The sequence below is a fragment of the Gossypium raimondii genome, chromosome 9, assembly GCF_025698545.1.
Source record: "Gossypium raimondii isolate GPD5lz chromosome 9, ASM2569854v1, whole genome shotgun sequence".
Taxonomy (NCBI): Eukaryota; Viridiplantae; Streptophyta; class Magnoliopsida; order Malvales; family Malvaceae; genus Gossypium; species Gossypium raimondii.
The window spans coordinates 49,284,144-49,304,879 of record NC_068573.1 but is presented as its reverse complement, the minus strand read 5'-3'; the positions used below and the strand labels follow the sequence as shown (position 1 = coordinate 49,304,879).

The window sequence follows — 20,736 nt, the reverse complement described above, 5'->3', positions numbered from 1 at the left end:
TTAATCAAATCAAAATTTCATATATAAAATCACACAAAATCGAATTCATGTATAGTTTGGTATTTATCCCATTTTAAATTGATTCTGAAATTTTAAATTGTTTTGATTGGGTCTTCAAAGTACTAGAAATACATCAATCGAGTCTTCTCATTAATTTGATTGTTACTTTTGATGTTAAATGTAGTTCAGATATGATATAAAATATATTTAAAATACGTAGATCAAATTGTAAACACTTGTACATCTACAACATATCAACCTCGAGGCTTTTTTCGAACTATCAAGAGATGACCTTCTTCAAGTACGTAAACCTTGCAATAGCTTTTGTTTTTGAACATTTTCAGCTTGTTTGGCCCACCGTTGATAGGGAGGAGAAGGATTCTTGGTGTTAATGTCTCAAATCTACAATATTTGGTGGTGGAATCCACACTTAAATCAATTGGTCCATTCCATTTTCATCTTTCATTTGGCTTTTACGACAACTACTGGTGCTTACCTGTTCGCCTTGCGTCACCTCCTTGGTTGGAGCCGAGCTTGCTGATTGTGGAATATTTATTTTTCTTGGGGAGGAGGGTTCGATTTGTTAGTGTATTAGATATGTCACGTTTATCTTATTTTAATATGGTAAAAATATTATGAAAGATCTTATATTAGAAATCAGACTATATTTTGCATCATTTATTAAAAATGGGTAAATTAATCAATGTACATTAAATCAAAGAGCAAATTGGTGTGGCAGATAAATTAACAAGACAATATCTTATATTGATTTATAATGACTAGCTTTTAACAGTAAAAATAGATAGAACTTTTAATAGAATGACTAGTTTAATCTAATGTATATATTTTAATTTACTTGTTTTTAAAGTAGATGGGATAAACGTAACCCAACTATTAATATAAAACTTCCATTATACTTTTTATCACGTCAGCCTAAATATAAAATAAGACGAGAAATTTTCTATTCTTTTTTCTGCATCTCCTTTTTTTTTAAAAGATGAACTTAAGAAAATTACCTTCAAAATTTTAATTAAGGAATTTATTGCATTATTAAACTTCATGTTACATGTCCCCCGTCATATCTAACCACAAATTTAGCATAGCTTTTTAATCCTCCTAAAATGATTGATACAATTATTGCAATGGCGAGGCCAAGGGGCAGGGATTTTGGCCTTTTCTTGGTTAAATAGAAAATTTTCTTCTTTAGTCCCTCTTAAAAATACTTTTAACTTTTGAATAAATAGAAATTTTACATTGATGGCCCCTTCCAAAAAAAAAACTGCAATTAAAGTCTTTTTAAACTAAAAATTTTAACTTTTATCCCTCTAAATTCTTATAATTTTAATTTTTTCTCCTAAATAAAATTATTAGCCTCACCTCTAAATTATTGATGATTTTAAAGTTTTGAAAAAGTAAAACACTGTCTTTCAAATAGACAATAAGAAGACCGATTCATTGCACAATTAAATTGAAAAGTCTACCAATAGTTTTCCCACTAAATTACGGCCTCTGCCATAATTAGAAATCATACATAGCACATGTTAATAAGTCGGGCCAAATCCAGTTCTATTTTAAAAAGTTTTCTACGATTAAGTCCAACTTCTACTCGCTAAAAAAATGCATTTTACTGTTTAAATATATATTTAAATGTATCTATACAAATATATCAATAATATTTTATTATTTATTTATAATCAGTAAAACAGGTCAAGCTGTCTTAAAGTTGAAAAATATAAACTTAAACCCAACCCAAGACAGGTCAAGTCGACTCATCCTCCCAATTTATAAACACATCTACCGCGGATCCAACCTATCCAATTTTTACATAATGCGATGATCAGTTTGTGAGTTAGATTATTATCTATGATTAATTTTTTTTAATTACTAATATTTTCGTATGTTGAGGAACAACATTTTTATGCCATTTTTAAGTTGTTCAAGATATACATTCGTATAAATAGGTTACAAATATAAGTATAATCGTATGATAGAAGTAATTAATATTAGTAATATATTTGGAGTTAAATTTAAAAAATAAAATAAAATTTACATAGGAAGGAACGCAAGCTCAATTTTATCATTAAATAAGGCATCCTTATGATAATATATAATATTAGTTAAGCTAGACATGTAGTTAATTGAAAATGGCATGAAACTCACCTCCATTCTATAAATTAATATTTTAAGAAAAACTATTTTTACACGTTATAAATGTAATAAAATTATACATTTTATTTCTGTAATATATTAATAATTCTTATTTCTTTTATTTTGGTCAATTATTTACCCAATCTAACCTATAATTATCGGAATTAGAAGATAAATAAAATTATTTAATATACACGATCACAATCGAAGTGTTTGAGTGTTAAAACTTAATATACATATATATTCTAAAATGATTTTAGAAATGTATTCTTTTATCATCAATTGATAAATTTAGAAATTTACTTAAAATACTTTATATAAAACTCGAATATGGTCAGGTGAAGCGAAAAAAAAAATTAAGGGCGAAATTAAATTAAAATTTTTACAATAGTAAAAATACAATTTCACCATTTTAATAGTCTACATCTTTATAGTTTTTAAATGATTAAATCAAATTTTTATCATTTTAGGGGCAAAGTGTAATTTTACATTTACTAATTTAAAATTTTTGAATTTTTAAAGAGCCTAAATGAAAAATTTTTATTTTAGGAGGATCAGGTCCTTGTCATTCCCCTCTAGCTACGCCCGATCATGGTTAAAAGTTTAAATGATACATGTGTTTATATACAATGTATTTTTTCGGATGTAATATATATAGAATTTTATTTAATATATTAATGATGAAATTTTTAAATTTCACAAGTTAAATATTAAAAGTTTTAAGTTAAAATCATGAAAATAATATTATTAAAGAAATAACTGCAAACCCTAAAAAATTAGAGTTCATGCATCATACAACATCTTGATCACAAAAAGAAAAGAAAAGAATTATCATGTTTTTAAATTTACTTGTGAAATAAATAAAAAAAAACTCCACTGGATGTATCAAATGATTATCATGTGTGCATGGGCGTAATTAGAGGTGGAATAACCTCATAACTAAATGGTATAATAGCTATTCCAGTCCTTTTATAAAATATTCAATTTAAAATTTTTAAAACAACTTTTACCTTTAGTGGTTAGACTTTAAAAATTTTATTTTAGCTCTCTAATACCGAGTTCTTAATTTCACCCCTACATATATAAATATAAAGTATAGGGGCATGGCTTGCTCCAAAGGAAAGAAAAGGGCACGCATGATTTTAGCTAAAGTATCCTAAACGCACATGGAGGGGTCATTCCTTGTCCATTAAACTCCTCCAAGACAAAAGCAAAATAAAACCAACATATATATATATATTAAAGCACCCCGGAATTATGACTACAACTTCGCTAAAGGAACTAGGTTTCATGCTCTCACCTAAACTTCATACTTGTCAAGCTCACACGACCTGTAAAAAATATATTAGGGAGGGCTCTTGATAACACTCATCAATCCATCATATTTGATAGACTCTTTGTCTAGTCCTTTCAAGTCGACTTCAATAAATGTCTAGGCTGCCATATGCCATTCTATCACTACATTTAGGAAAAGAAAACTCAAGTGGTTAGGATTTACGCTTAGTCTCCACTTATCTATAAATACCCCATTACCACTGAGGTAAAGGAGATAAGAAAATACATATAGCCCTAACTCTGTCAAAACTTCACCCCGTTCACATTGTTAAACTTTCAAGTTTAATAGCTTTTTGCACACTTCATGATGTAAATCACTCTGTAAAAAATATATTATGATGTGAACTGTCATAACAAGTCATCTCAAATTTTCGTGTTGTAATACATGCATGAATGTGCAGACGCGAATATATAAATATATAAGAAAATCACACACAAAATAAAGGTAGATAGAATTGGCAAACTTGACATGGAAAGGAAAAAAAAATATTATGCTTTGTAATATACGTGGTGTTGGGTGAAACATTGACATGTCACATGCAAGACTAATGATATATTTTCAACATTTTGTTTGAATCTTTAGTTCTTTATATGTATGTGTGTATATATATCATGCATTTTTCTTTTGCTGATAAGATAAAGCTATTAGAGAAGAAACAAAGAATCCTTTCCTTTTTTTTCTTTTTCTTTTCTTTTTTAATGTTTGTTGCATTATATTGAGAGGCAATTAATATATGATGAGATAAATATCAACAAAAACCTAATCTATTTTTATGGTCTTTGTTTCATCATAGTTGCACCTTAAAAAAATTAATTCAATTAATCCTTCCTCAATTATTGCTTATGATTTTTTTATTTGAAACCAATATTTGTTGTGTATAATTTAATTTAATTGATTGGTAATTAGGGAATTAGAAGGTGGATTGTAGCTTTCTAGCTTTTGAATCAAGCAAGTTTGTTGATAATATATCAAATATTAAAATGGAATTTTATTAACATTCAAACTTAGCTCTCAACCACTTATTAAGTGGGAATTGCTTTAGCTATCAAATCTAAATCATAAAAAACACACACACACACATTTTGTTTATTTATTTAATCATCAAAAACTTTTGAAAGGCACCCAATATTTCATTTTTTTCCTTAAAAGATTAATTAATTTAATGGGAAAATGAAAATAATAATAAGGAATTAGAAATTGAAACACCACCAAATTTCTTGTTGGTGTTCCTTTTCACTTGATTAAGCAATAGTGTTTAATATATATATATATATTATTTTCATTGAGATCATTTAAAATAATACTATTAATATTGCATGAGAAATAAGATTTCAACTTGAAATATCAAAAGGTAAGATTTTAATTTGTAAAACCCGTATTTTTACCTTTAAAATAAAAGTTAGAATGGGTTTAAATATATTTGAATTCACGTAATCTAAATTGTTGTAATAATAACAAATTTAACTAAATCGAGATTAAATGATAAAAAGCTCATTAGATAGCTTAATATATAATTGAGCTTTCCAAAGACCTATTACTTGCAATCAATTAACAGGTCAACCAACTCCTAGTCCTCATTATACTTTGAATTAAGCTTTAATTAAGAAGTTAAGATTCTTACAACCCCATCAATATATAATATATATATACACACATCAAGTTCCTTTCATAGAGTGAAAGACATAAACATAGTTGAGTTTATGCAAAATCTAACCCATGTTTTATTTATTTATTTTCCTTATATTCTTTATCGGGTATTCTTACTGTCTATAAAAATTAATTTTTCGAGCTTATGTTTATTTTTAATAATTATTTTGAAATTCATTTTGAAAAATACAATATGCCTTACCACCCACTGTAATTATTATTATTATTATTCTCACAGTAACTTTCAGCTTTTGCATGGATGAAACACAGACGAATAGATCACATGCCAAATGCATTGTATGTATATGAAATAATTGACATTTTCTTTTTCTTGTTTGATATGATGGATAAACAATTATGGCTTTTGTGCTTTTTCTTGTTTGAAGGCTGTAATTTCATATATTAATATATCCAAATTTTCATTTTAAAAGGAGGATAATTGAATTTTTAAATTTAAAGGGCTAATTTATAATTTTATCATTATATTAATTAATTTAAAATTTTGTAATTTTTAATAGACTAAAAGAATAGTTTCACATTTTAGAGGATCAAGAGTCAAGACCCTTGCACCGCCCCTATTTATTGTACCAAATACTCATTATTTAAGTTGAAAATTTAGCGATATTAATATTCTAAGGATTCAATAATTAAAATATTTGAGTGCACTTTGAATAAAGGTTAAAATATGTCATTGGTCTAAATGCTATTCATAAATTTAGAATTTAATTTTTGCATTTTTACTTTTAGAAATTCAATTTATCTACTTTTTCAGATTTCAAACTTCAACTTTAATTGTTAATCTTGTTAAAACTTTTTCGTCAAGTTCAAGTTCATTACAACGTGTTTTTTAGTAACATGGCTATAAAATGTCACATTAATAAATTTAATAATTAGGCTTGAATTTAAAATCTAACAAATAAAATTAAATTCATAGAAATAAAAAGTATTGAAATTAAATTTTATTTTTTTAAAATACGAAAATTGTTGTAACCATGCTTTAATGAATTCCAAGCGTCATGAACGACACTTTAGAACAGTGGGAGAAAAAAAGGAAAAAAAGAAGAAAGAAAGAAAGAGGGTTTGGCATCACATGGGATGGGGGCATAGTGGTGAAATGCAAGAATACAATAATCACACCACTCTCTCACATGTGCCCAATTTTGGGCACCTTTTTTTAATGCAAAAAAGAAAAATGTGGGGACATTTTTTTAACATTTTAACCCATATGGATAATGGACGCCCCTGCCACATTTCCCTGCACTTGGATTTCCTTGGATATTCACATTCATTAACCAACTTTCTTTCTTAACAACTTCAAGAAAATCAATTTAAATTTTATAATATAGATAGATTTAGTTGACATATCATAATATATATTATTTAAATATATAACAAATTGTTTACTTAATTTCAAGACTAAAAATACATATTTTAACAAATAGAGACAAAAAATAAAAATTATCAAATAAATTAAATCCATTAAAAACATAAACACCTCTCTCTCCCCTAACAACAACATCCATATATAAAATGAAAACCCGATAATTTGTTAATAAAAGATTACATTTTAATAATCAAGATTTAAATTTTGATAACTCCAAAATGTATTCAGTAAATTATTTAATATAAAAGTCCTTAAGTCTCATATTCGAGTCTTTACGATGTATAATTGCAATATCTAAGTTTTCGTCTTGTCATATATGTATATGTCATAAGTAATTTTAGTTCAATTCTTTTTGTCTCTTTATTTATTATATTTTATATTATAATTAATCAAACATATATGTATTTATGATAATAAATCTCTCGACAAAAATAAATAAAAGATCTAATACATGGATTCACCTAACTTACCTGTTCCACCTTGATAATTATTATCCTTAACATATGTACTCTAATGAAAAGAATATGAGATATAATAATCTTCTATGCCAAGCCTACTAATATATATAGATTATTAGAATAGCCTTATTCTCATACTACAGTACTTTCTCAATATAATTCAAGGCACTATGGAATGAAAGTGGGTATCACATGTGCAAACAAACTTTCATACCTAATTTTATGTAAAAGTTCATAAAATAAATGTTTCTTTCAATTTTATCATCGGATCTTCCAAAACTTCAAATAGTGGTAACGTAGAATTTAAATTTTAAAATTTGATATTTGATTTAAACTCGATGGATCGAATATTAATTTTAAATTTAACTTAATTTATAAATCGTTCAAATTCAGTTAAATAATTATAAATTTTTATTTTTATTTTCAAATCCAATGTATCGTTTAAATACTTCATATACTATTGACAATAAAAATGGAAATGGAAACACCACAGCATGGATATCATCCCAAGATAATGGAGAGTGGAGACCTATCATGAAGCAGGCAGGCAGGCATGGCATCAAGGTTCATTTGTCGCCTATCAAAATGAAACCCTTTAAAATAGATAAACAAACAAACAAACAAAGGTTTAATTTCTTGATTTTTAGGATCAATGAGTAATGATTGACTCTACAAATCAAGCATTTACAATTTTTTTTATTTGGAATATATATATATATTTCAGTACATAATATGGAGGAAAATAATTGATGAAAAATGAAAAGTACTTGGATGTATATTAACAAGGAGAGATGACGATTACTTGGAGATAAAGAAAAGAAAAATTAAAAATAAAGAGGATGATACTTGGAAATTAAGCAAAAAAAAAGGTTTCACTGGCTGGTCGGCGGTGAGCTAGAGGTGGCGGAGCCGGAACCAGAAAGCAAATCAGCAAGAGCGCTCATGGCGCGAACCTGCATCTCAAGCGCGGCAATATAATCAGTTGCTTCTTCGAGAATAACCGCTAACGGTTGTTTCCGGCAACCGGGAACCAACCGACCAATAACCTTGACTTTCCTTTGAACAGATTTCGCTTTCAATTTCAAAACACTAAATCTCTGTTTCCTCGACCGGTTTCTACCGGTAACGCCAATCACCGTCGCTGCAGAAACAGATCCACTTCTCTGTCCCTTCTCCTTCCTAAACTTCAGCTTAACACGGCTCGTCAAAATAGCACGGCTCCACCTCGTCCTCCCTTTAGCCGCTACAGCCAAAGCTCTATCAGCAGCTTCACGAACGGCTCGTCCACGACGCGGAGCCGAAGGAGAAGAATGGTTACCGTTGAGATTGACTTGACTCAAAGCTTGAATCAGCTTCGAAGAATAGATTTGTTGCTGCGCCTCGGATTTCCATCTGGTGTGATTGTTGCTCTGGTTTTGGTTCTGCCGCTGCTGATTCGTCTTCAACGTCGCCGTCGCCGCCACTGCTGATGTTTTCTTTTTCTTCTTCCTTCTGACACGGTCGGAATTCGAGTTCGGCAATGGATTCGTTACAGTGGATTCCATTTCGCAGATATTCTCTCCTTTTCACCGTACGATTCGGTGAATTATAACAGAAAAAAAAAAGGATTCAATTCGAAATTCTGAAGATTTGTTGAAGCTCAGTGGAATCAAAAGAAGTTATTGAAATCAACAGAGTGAAGAGGGAAAGAATAGAGGATGAAAGGAGAAGAAGGCAAAAGGTTTATAAAGGAATGGAAATGAAAGCAAGGCGTGTATTTAATTGGGTAAACTACACCCAAGGTCACTAAACTATTAGCAAGTTTACATTTTAAATTTGAAACTTTAATAAATTACAAAATGGTCATTAAACTATTCGGAAGTTTTCATTTAAGTAACTGGGTTGTTATGTTTCTGTTCTTTTAAAGTTTGGCTAACAAGCTCTAAGCAATGATTCAATGATAATTTTATAACTTTTTAAGGTTGTGGGATGAAAACATAAATTTAATAATAATTTAGTGACAATAAATATAATTTACCTTAATATTATAATTTTATCTTATTTTACCTAAAAAAAAAAACAATACTAACTAATAAAAACACATGGTATATTATTTTGGGTAAAATAAGATGAAACAAGTAGTTTAGGTACTACTTTTAACTAAAAAAACTCGTACTTAAGTGAAAATATGATATAACCTAGGCACCAAATTTGTAGTTAAGCCATTTAATTGGTATACTTTTATTTATATATTGCTTTTGTGGTGGTGGGTGTGAAACGTTGATGGTCGGTCCGATTAATCGGCCCCGGTCTGCTGTTGGTAGGGGCTCCCATTGTTGTTTTGGGTTCGGTTTCCGATCCTTTCACTAGATATAGCTTGACGGTCAAAATATATTATCCGTAGATAAAATTTGAGATTTTTGTTTTAAAATAAAAATTAAATCTTTTTTAATTTTTTAATTTTAAAATTTTAATTCTATCATTAATAATGTAAATATTTTTATCGATTATAGATGAAGTCATATTTGAAAGAAAATAACAATACTACAATTTAATGTGGGAAATAAACAAATACAAATTTCAAAGTAAATTGTGCATATTTGAAGTATTTAATAACTTACAAAATTACAAATATTGACCCATTACCATCCTTATTACATTCATAAAATCCATTTTCTCAAACTTTCATCATCTAAAACTTTTATATATATATATATATATATATATATATATATATATACTAGTTCTTTGGGGTGAAAAAATTAAAGATATTATTAGAAAACAAATTATTCAACATTTTACCTAATAATTAATCTTTATAAATTTATATTTTTCTTAAATTAATTTTTTTGTTTTAACTAAAATTGATTCAATTTAAGTCAAACAATATGATGTAGATGCAATTTTGAATTAAATGAACCTAAAAGCCATAAAGTATAAGTAATGAATTGTCGTCTAAGCCAAACCCTTTGTACAATTATACAAACTTACAAGTTCTAAACCATGTTTACAAACATCATTCCTAATTACATAAATCAATGTAGTTAAGAGTTATTGATTTGCTTTTTGGGTTTCAGTCAATAAACTATCGTTAAGGTGGCGGATGATGGTTGGATGTATTTGGGGTGTTGGCTTCCACTAATTGACAAAATTGTTTTCGTTCTTTGCAATCATGATTGGATTGGTGAGGAATGAAAATAGAAAGAAAAAGAAAACCATAAACAAGTAACAAAATAAAAATGCATGTGCAATGTGGGTTGTTTTCTCGTCACCTTTTTTATATTCGCCTTTATTATATATATATATATAATGTCTTCTACATTTTCTTCAAATGGAACCCAAATTCTCTGATCCCAACCATTTTTTTATTTGAAACTAACTAATCCTATCCTTCTTTAACAACAATGATTCTATTAATTGTTCGAATATCTTAAAAGACGTATAAGTTTCATTATAAATATATATGATTTTTCATATATACAAGGGTAATATAATTTTTAGTACTTAAACTTGGTAACTAAAATCTATTTTAGTCTATGAACTTAGATTCTGTTAAAATTAAATAATATGATCAGTGTTCTTAGAATATGATTGTATTGATCGATCAAATCGATTGGACCTAGAATCGATTGATATACTAATCCAAACAAAAGGATTGCACCAATTGAATCAAAAAATATTCGAAACAGGTAAAAAAAAAAACTAAGACAAAAGCTAATAGTTGAAAATGTTGACCCAATTTAATGTTTTTATGACTTTTACTTATTTTTCAATTATTGCTTGTCTAGTAGTAGAACTTATTGAATTGAAAATCAATGGTATGATTGATTCAATCGTGAATCCATTTATTGTAACACTACATGTGACAATATCAAACTTTTATAATTCTAGAACTAAAATGAATCTAATTACTAAGTTCAAATACCAAAATGGATAAAAAATAGAAGTACCAAAGTGGATCTAGTTACTAATTTTAGGGACAAAATTATATCATCCTATATATAAGGCTTTATTCACTATTTGACCCTAACAATACCCATTTTCTCATATTAATACCTAAACTTTTTCTATTCCAATTTAGTACCTAAACTATAATTTCGTTACACTTTTTAGCCCTTACCGTTAATGGTGTTAAAAAATTCAATAACCACTCAAAACACAACATGTTTCCCCGTTGACCATTGATGTAGCTAATGATGTGGTTGCTGATTGAGTGTCAACCAAATTGACTGGACATTGACCGAGTCAAAACAATTTAAAAATTGTAAAAAAAATATTAGAATTCGTGAAAAATCGTTTCAAAGTCATCTCCTTTGCTTCATCAACCCAAACAACCAATCTCGTTCCTCCACGTTGTGGCCATCTATCAGCTTCCTCATTTCCCTAATGTCAAATTCATAGTTCTCGAAAAGTTCAAGCGATGAGTAGCTAAACAAGCGTTCGAAGATAAAGGGTTGGGGATAGCAATGGTGGGCAAGATAAGAGGTAATTGGTGAGAATTTGGGTTCTTTGGAAAGCTCGTTCCATTGTGGAATCAGGGTTTTCTTCTTCTCCTTGTGTTCTTTTAGAATTTGCGAAGAAAATTGAAGAAGAATTATTTGATTTGTTAAATTTTTACAAACTTCATAATTTTTAATAACTTTTTTTACAATTTTAAAATATTTTTACAATATTTGATAATTATTTACAAATTTTAATATTTTGTACTATTTTATTTAATTTTTTTTATAATTTTCAGCTTTTTTATAATTTTTAATATTTTTTTACAACCTTTCTTTATTTTTTTGGTTTGGTCAACGTCCAATTAACATGGTCAACACCCAACCAATGGAAACAAATGACATATTCTAATTGGCTGGTGATTTTTTTTAACACCGTTAATGACTAAGGACCAAAAAGTATAACAAAGCTATAGCATAAGTACTAAAGTAAAAAAATAGATATAATTCAAAGACGAAATATTTTTTAAAAAAACCTTTATATAAATAAAGAAATCTTTGTGTTGTACGTCACTCTTCTGTCATTTATTGGCTCTAGCTTATTACTCTCTAATCCCCATTACTAAATTTCCAGCTGGGAAAAGATGTGTATTTTACCAAACTAGCCCCGATCACAAAAGTTCAACAAGATGTCAAAGCCATATATAATGACTATAGATGATGGCTTAAGAAAATGTCCCACCTATAACCTAATCACATAAAAATATTTCAAAAGTCTAATTATAATCTTAATTCCTTGAAATTCAAATTTTAATTTCTCCATTTTGACATAATTAATTTTTTTACAATATTATTATTAAATTCAAATTGATAACACTATTAATTATTATTGTAAAATTGATAATGTAAAATTCAATTAACATATACATCAATAGAATATTTTAAAGCATATTTCTTACTAAAAAAATTTACACCATTATTTTACCAACAATTAAAAACATTATCAATTTCCTACCAATAAAATAGAAATCAAAATTTAAGATAATGATGTATTGTTAGTGAAAAGAAAACCCATTTTATCAACAACAATTAAAAATATTATCAAATTTCCTACCAATTAAAACTTTAATGGTAAAATATTAATTGAGTCTTAACTCAATTGATATATATATTATTGTCAATGTAGAAAGATGTAGATTTGAGTACACCAAAACGTATTATCCTACTATTTATGAGTTGGAAAGAAACTATAAATAATTCTAAACATTATATAAAAATATGATTAAAATATATAATAAAATTATTAAAGAAACGTTGAATGATTAAATTGATTTGATTCTATCGTTAATGAAAAGCAAAACCCATTTTATCAGTAAAGAAATCACAGCCAACAAACAGAGAGGGTTGCCTGACCTCGGGATAATAAAAAAACAGGATGGTCCAAATTCTAATATAATCATGAACCTAATCCTAATTCTCACCAAAAAAAAATCATTTTAGCATGTGTATGCTAATGAATTCTAGGGACACTAGTTCGAGGAAATATTAATATAAAGTTTATAAAATATTAAAACACTAGTTGGGAATTATGATGTGCCAGAGCGATTGCCTCCCGTATGCGAGACATAATAAAACGATAATCAAAAAAGGGGAAGAAAGCATTAAACGGCACCAGAAAAAAAATTTGACAGTCTTTCGGTTAAGTGGATTATAATAGGATATTTTTATTAAATTATTAGTAAATTTATATTTTGGCCATGTAAAATTTTTATGTAAGACACTAAGTTATTCAAAAATTTTATCTAAGTCATTAGAATGTTGAGTTTTTTTTTTAAAAAAAGTCTCAAACTAGTAAACCTCATGCAACCATTTAATGATCAATACAGTAGAAATCAATGCCTATCAACAAATAATAAAAAACATCTTAGATTCAAATAGATCAACAATCAATGTTAAGACCAAAGAAGAAAGTTGTTTGAAATTTAATTAGTAAATTCATGATATTTAAACTTGTTTCATAAAAAATTAAATTATAAAATAGAAAAAAATAAGAGCTTTTAATTAGTACAAACGATGCAAACAGATAATGCCATACAACGGCAATTTTGATAGTCCAATGAATTAAATGAAAAAATCAAATAATTCAGTAACAATTTTATAACTTTTAAAATTGAGTGACAAAAATATAAACTTACTAATAATTTAATACTATTGAGTATAGTTTACTATTATAATAATTAATTTGATTTTGTATTTAGTTGAAAGAAGTTCACGTCATTGCTATTGCAACAAAATGAACATTGATTCAAACGCCCTTAAACATTTTTTTCCTTTAATTTAAAGATTTGAAGGATTATGGATAAAAGTAAATATTATGTGAATAAAATCAATTGGTAAGTAGTTGTGAAATGCATAATTGATCTGGTTAACTTAACTTTTAATTTAATTTTTTATATTTATAAAGTATGATAAAAGTTAATCAAACCCAAACCAACCTCCCATACTTGTTTTATTTCTCATGCTATGAAGGAAGCAAAAGAAAAAAATTTTCTGTTTAATGAACTGAATCCACTAATGTTAAGTCAATTAATCGATTAAAGTATGAAATTAATTGCTTACGTGGATTTTTCAATCTTTTAACCGAACCAACCCGCCCTACTAGTTTAAACTTTAAAGAACAGAATTTGGAAAATACCTGATAAAGGGTGCAGGAAAGAATACCAGTTGAAGCCTAACCTGCATGGGAAACGATTTTAGCTCATCAAATCTAATAAATAATACTTCATTACTGCGTCAATAAATTCAGAACCAGATTCTGAAATTTCACATGAACCACGGCTCAAACCAAAATCAGTTTATCTCATGGCAGAACAATTAATAAAAAGATTTAAAAAAAAAAAAGAACAGTCAATTGACTTAAATTATCTAGCAAAAGTCAACTCAAGAAAGGAAAGAAATAAAAAATGGCCCCATACTAAGTATATAACTCCAACAATAATGTTGTTTCAGAAAAAAACTCCAAAATAATGGAACGAAAACGGCAGTTCCTATACAATGTGCTTTACAGGTAAAATTTTGCTGGCAAGATGACATTGTAGCAACAAATGATTTCATTAGGATAAATATCAAAATTAAATATAAATTTTAATTTAATGTATATTGTCATACATGAAAACTAATTTTGTATAATTTTATACATAAAATTTAAATTTAATTCAATTTTCACAAATCACTAGCAATATTATCAAACTAGCACTCTTTTACATTGATATATTGAATACATAGACAATTATATTAATCCAATATGAAAATAAATGTATGCATTCATTTCTTTAAATATGTACAATTAAATCAAAATTTTATGTATAGATATGAACCACGACAATTTATATATAAAATTGATATACATGAACTGCACATTGAACCAAAGTTAATATATAAATTCAATGTTTATCCGATAATATTATCCATCTTGAAATTATGCAAATTGTGAGTAATTTTGTTTCTTCTATAAACTATATTCGTTTGGTTATGTGTAAAAGTCAACACAAAATATTTGAATAAATGTCAAACATATTTGAGAAAATGAAAAATTCTAATAACATAAATAAGAGAAAGAAGTTGTCTAAGATTCAGCACCTCAGTACGTACATGATTTTGAGTTAACCAAGTCTGAAATGACTGTTTCTGCTGCCTAATTTCTCTACACATAGCATTATACATTGAGATGATTAGCTACAACAGTTTTACCATGTTATCAGAGATAATTTATAAGAATATTCTCACCAAAAAAAAAAAAGATGAATAAGAACATGGTCTAAACATTTCAGTCTGAACAAGACGAGCTGAATTTCTCTTGCTTGATGAGTAATCAGTACTTTAGCACAAAGACACTTATTGATAGAAAGCAAAAATTCAATGATTATGTCACAATCTCTCATTGATAACTCAAAATATTCTTTTTATCATCCTAAACATTGCTTTAAAGTAACTATGATTAAAACATACAAACAAAAAATTTTAACTATTTAGCAATTTAAATCATTGTGGATTACATCGAATCTCGGCTCTTTATGTACAGCCAGGACCTAAAAGTTTATTCTTATGTAGAGCCAGGACCTAAAAGTGGGTATTAATCATGCTTTTGGTCATAAACAAACAAAAGTTTTGTGGATTGCACCAAACCATTTACATTAATCCAGCTAATTCTTCCTCCTTTACCATACATATCACTAGGGAAAAAAATCTCCTTCTTGGCATTCTTTAAGTTAAGTACTAATCAATTTACTGTCACACTTTGTTTTATTGACCTATTAATGATTTATCTAACTGTCAATTAGACCCTAACTTGTCCCCTCTGTGAAACCACTTCAAAAAAAAAAAGAGCCTTACATTCCTCATTCACTGTGCCTTTTTATCATAGCTATCATATAACTATTTAATTTACTTCAAGGATAAAAAACAGTTGATAACATAAAAATTAACAAATGTTGTTTATGCTTGTGATTGTGCATTCTAGGAGTCAGCCTTTTTATCATAGCTATCATATAACTATTTAATTTACTTCAAGAATAAAAACAGTTGATAACATAAAAATTAACAAATGTTGTTTAAGCTTGTGATTGTGCATTCTAGGAGTCATCATAATGTTGTCTAGTGTTTCACCCCCACCACAATCATACCTAACTCATGAGTCACGTTCTCTTTTGGTTCCATTATGTTAGAAATTCAGATTAATGTTGTGAGTGCTACCTTGACTTGTTTTACCTATGTTAAACGCAAAGATATGAAACGCCAAAGAATTTGAAAGTGTGACCTAATAGTTTATACTTAATGCATGCCACAGCCACACACAAGTTACATCAAGCAGTCAGTAAAATTATCATGGAGGCCCTAATACTAAGAGTTAAATTGCATTTTATTTCTCTTATTCAAAAAATATAAATTGATCCATGTACGTTATATCAAGAAACAAACTGATCATTCTATTAAAAATTTCATTCATTTTTATAGTTAAAAATAGGTAAACTAGTCCCTATACTTCAACATAAGATACACGTAATACACCACGTGTAACTATTTGGTTATTTCATTAGCTACATTAGTTTTCAATAGTAGAAATGGATGATATTTTTAACAAGAAGAATAATTTTGCTCTTTAATCTTACATATAATGATTAATTTACTTATTTTTTAAGTAAACAGAGTAAAATACAATCTGACTCTAAGTATAAGAGCTTCTATGATACTTTTACCTAAGCGGTGAAATAACCAGAATATGTAACCTGACCGTGAACGTGCAATGAGACAAGCATTTGAAAGTGGTCTGCACTACGGCATAAACCAAATGTATGGCTTTCAATGCAATTAGTATTTTATGTATAAAACTAATTCTTCGAAGACAGATTCCACATGGTTTAGTTGTTTAGACATTCAATTATTGACCAGAAGAGTGTCATCAAATTATCAGTTAAGGACAAATAAAGGTGGGTAGACATGCATGTCCCTGCAACCAAGCCAAATCTGAATACCGGTAAACTTGAACTCGAATCAAAATTTGGAGCTCAAGCACAATCAAAAATCTATTTTTGAGATTCAATTTGGCTCAACTCGAGATATAATTGAGCTCGTGCTCGATTAAACTCGTTTAGTACTTTTCGCACTAAAGCTCAATTAAGCTCATACCTATTCAAACTCAAACTTGGCTTGATAATTAAGCTTAAGATTAATAATATATACTAAGAGTAATAACATAATTTAATAATATAAAAATATTTAAAATAAATATTGAAAATGAAAAAGTTTGATAAGGTTCATGAACTGTTTAAGCCAAGTATTATTAAGCTTAAATTCGGTTCGATCGATGACTCAAGCGATTCGAGCTTGAGCTCAGCTCAATAATTATCTAATCAAGTTTGAATTTTATGAGTTGAATTCTAATAGCTTGCATTTTCACCTATAGGATAGTGCAATATAGTGACAATTTGATGTTAGCACAATCGCAATACACAAAGCATATCATCAAAAACTTGAATATGCATCACAAAGAAGATCCAAAATAACTAACTAAATGCCACTGACATCCAAAAAAGCAAAAGTGGTACCTTCAAGTTGGCGGGAGTCCAGTGAAAATGCAAGTGATTCTTGAATATATATCACCAAATACTAGGAAAACAGCAAGCCCGCTACTGCCCAAAGCAAGAAGCAGAGAAATAAGCATTTCCACAAACGAGTTGTGGTCGTTTTTCTTAATCTCATCAGGCAGAGTGTAATTAAACATCGTTAAATATGAAAGTGATCAATGCATCTTAGAACTTTCTTGGATTTGTTAAACGAACTTGTGTTTGAAGATTTATCGCTCAACAGTTTTTAGGATTTTGTCATTTTTTTATCAGATTTTTGCTGGAAACCTGGAAATTTTTGTTGATTCATTCGTGAGCTACATTTTTCACGGAGAATAAACATCATAAAACATGATTCGAATTGAAATGACAGATATTAATCTAACTCAAATTTCAGATTAATAATTAATTGAAAACTTAACAGTTAATCAACCTCCAGCAATCCATTCCCGTTCAAAACCACGTATTCTTTTTTCAAAAAGAATACGTGAATTACTCATACCTGTGAGGTTTCACCGTTTAAATTGGCACCTGAAATGATAGAAATCGAAGAGAAATCAATGAAATTTTAGGCAAAACATCTCCAGTCAGTGAAACGAACGATTTGGTAAACCTTTTTATGATCAATCTGCGATGACAACGAAAACGGAAACAGAGGGGGGGAATTGAGCTCGCAATCCAGAGGAAACAATGGGGATACGAATAATAAATTACTGGTTATTAAAACCACTTGCCTTCTTTGAGGTTTTCTTCGCCGGAGAAAACTTTGATCGGCGATTGTCAATATCTGAACTTCGAGGGAGTTCTTTTTTTTCGCGTTGTTTCGTTTTCATTCTCTTTCATTGTTCAAATTTCGCTCTGTATTTTGTTGCTGCTTTTTTGGCGGTAGAAAATTCGATTTCTATTAATATAACCCTTCATTTCCTTCAAATTTATCACTTTTTTTAATAATTAATTTATCACATTTTAATTGTTTTTAAGTTATCTATTCATAGGTTTGACTATTCATCCACCTTAAATTTAAAACAACTTACATAAAAATATTAAATTTGAAAAGTAAACTTAAAAAATAAAATCGTTTAAAATATGAGTTAAGCGTGGCTTAAACATTCAACGTGATTCGCTTTTCTATGTACATAATATATTATATTATGTTATTTTAATATATTGTATAATTTATAATAATATTTAATATTGTAATGTAAATATTAAAAATATTAAAACAATTACATATAAAATATTAATAAATGCAAATATATAAAATTATTTAAAATAATAAAAGTATTTCTTAATTCGAAATATATAGGTGGGCTTAAAATGAGTTTAGGGTAATTATTTATAAATATAGGTGAACTTTGGTAAAATTTTAGACCCACACTTTAGGTCAAGTCAAGGTTGAGCAAGTGTAAAGTATGTTGCTATCATACTTAAGTTCAACTCAATTCATGAACACCTCTAGTGTGAATTCGGCTCTCATAATATCCGATTGCGATATGTGGATTTTAGTCTAATTTGTTGACTTTAGACTGTATTGTACCATCTTTTAATATGTTTGTGTTGTAATAATTTGGTATTTATAATTAATTAAATAGTATACATATTATACTTTGATTGTATTGTATTTGTAGCACTTAAAATTTTAACTAAACAATTTAAAAGTTAAAACAATTTATATTAAATTTTAAAACATTTTACTTCAAAAATCTAAGTGTTTCGAAAAATTAACTAGAATATTAAAAAATAAATAAAATTTTGACTTCAAAAATACGTGTGATGGATTTACGGGTGTATAAAGAGTAGATTTTATATAAATTTATATAAGAAGTATTTTATCCAATAAGGTATATGTATGATTGATAAAGGTGAATGTTTTGAGTCTTAAGCATCCAATTTTGGAATTTATTATACACAATTATATACATAGGTATCTGGGTCTATTATGTGTCGTTGTCATGCATGAGTTTTAGTCTAGTTTATTGACTTTATTATGGATTGTACTAGTTCTTCATTTAACTATTTTGTAATAGTTTAATTCTATTTGTCATTACTCAAACGATTTATATTATAATAATTTGATACTTGTGATTACTCGAATATTTATTTGTATTGTACCTAAAACACTTTAAGCCTTCATATCAAAAAACTTAAATAACTCGAGAGCATTGGGAAATATAAAATGTTTGTTCTTGAAAATTAGATTCAAATTTAAATTAATTAAAATTATAAGTTACTCAGATTAACTAGAATTTAAAATAATTAAATTTTAAAATAATTTGAACTTACAATAACTTGAGTTTAAAAAGCTCAAGTCTTAAACTTATATAACCAAATCTAAACTGAACAGATATTAAAATAATTTAAACTCAAAATAATCTAAAATTCAAATTATGAAACGATTGAACTCCAATCTAAATGACTTGAACTAGATTGTCTAGGCTGAATTTACAGGTTAAATAAATAAAAAAAACTGCTTTCACCAATTGAGGGCCGCATAGCGCAGTGGATTAGGATTAGCGCGTTTGACTTCGGACTGGAAATGTCAACTTGAGACAATATGATTTTATTTTTCTTTTCATTGTAATTTAGTATATTTTTGCATGTTTTAATATCTGATATCGTCATAACATTTTTTATAATTAATTTAAATTTAGTATAACATTATTGTTGAAATTTATATTTTTAAAGCATACAAAAATAATAATATTATAACATAATTAAAACACGATTTAATGTGCAGATCGATTTGAAATTTATATTTTTAAAGCACACGAAAACAATAATATTATAACAAAATTAAAGCATGATTTTAATGCGCGGATCAATCCTTTTAAATAATATAATTTTAAAATAAAATGGAAAATTATTAAATTAAATTATTCAACTTAATAAATAATTTTAAATCTTATATTTACATATGTATTTTCATAGATATAATAAAGACATATTTGGATGTATATATAATATATGATTTATTTTTTATCAAAAACATATAATTTCGAAAGAAATTACAAATCAGACTATATATTAAAAATATTTAAATATATAATTTATTAAGAAATTAAAAAATTAGACTATAAATATGTATATGTGAAAAATATTTAAAATTATCAATAAACTCAAAATAAGGTACGTTGATTACTACAATATTAACTATTTTGGGATGTATAAAACATTGAATTACTATAATATTTTCTGTGGATTCGGGAACCAAAATAAAAACCAA

General features: G+C 27.5%; 1 protein-coding gene and 1 long non-coding RNA gene across 2 annotated transcripts; both read right to left on the bottom strand.

Annotated features, from left to right (window-relative positions):
* Window positions 1-7,636: 7,636 nt before the first annotated feature.
* Window positions 7,637-8,681, bottom strand: LOC105800767 (transcription factor bHLH148). The gene has a single exon (XM_012632079.2). The coding sequence runs from the start codon at window positions 8,515-8,517 to the stop codon at window positions 7,846-7,848; it is 672 nt and encodes a 223-aa protein (XP_012487533.1). The 5' UTR covers window positions 8,518-8,681; the 3' UTR covers window positions 7,637-7,845.
* A 6,359-nt stretch (window positions 8,682-15,040) lies between these two features.
* LOC105800769 (uncharacterized) lies at window positions 15,041-18,374 on the bottom strand. Its single transcript, XR_008188483.1, has 3 exons — window positions 18,016-18,374; window positions 17,496-17,579; window positions 15,041-15,094 (listed from the first exon to the last, which is right to left on the bottom strand). It is a non-coding gene; the product is annotated as an uncharacterized LOC105800769 (long non-coding RNA).
* Between the last annotated feature and the right edge of the window lie 2,362 nt (window positions 18,375-20,736).

Bases quoted from the DNA above. Each gene is read 5' to 3' on its own strand.
- LOC105800767 (XM_012632079.2), bottom strand. From the start codon at position 8,517: ATGGAATCCACTGTAACGAATCCATTGCCGAACTCGAATTCCGACCGT.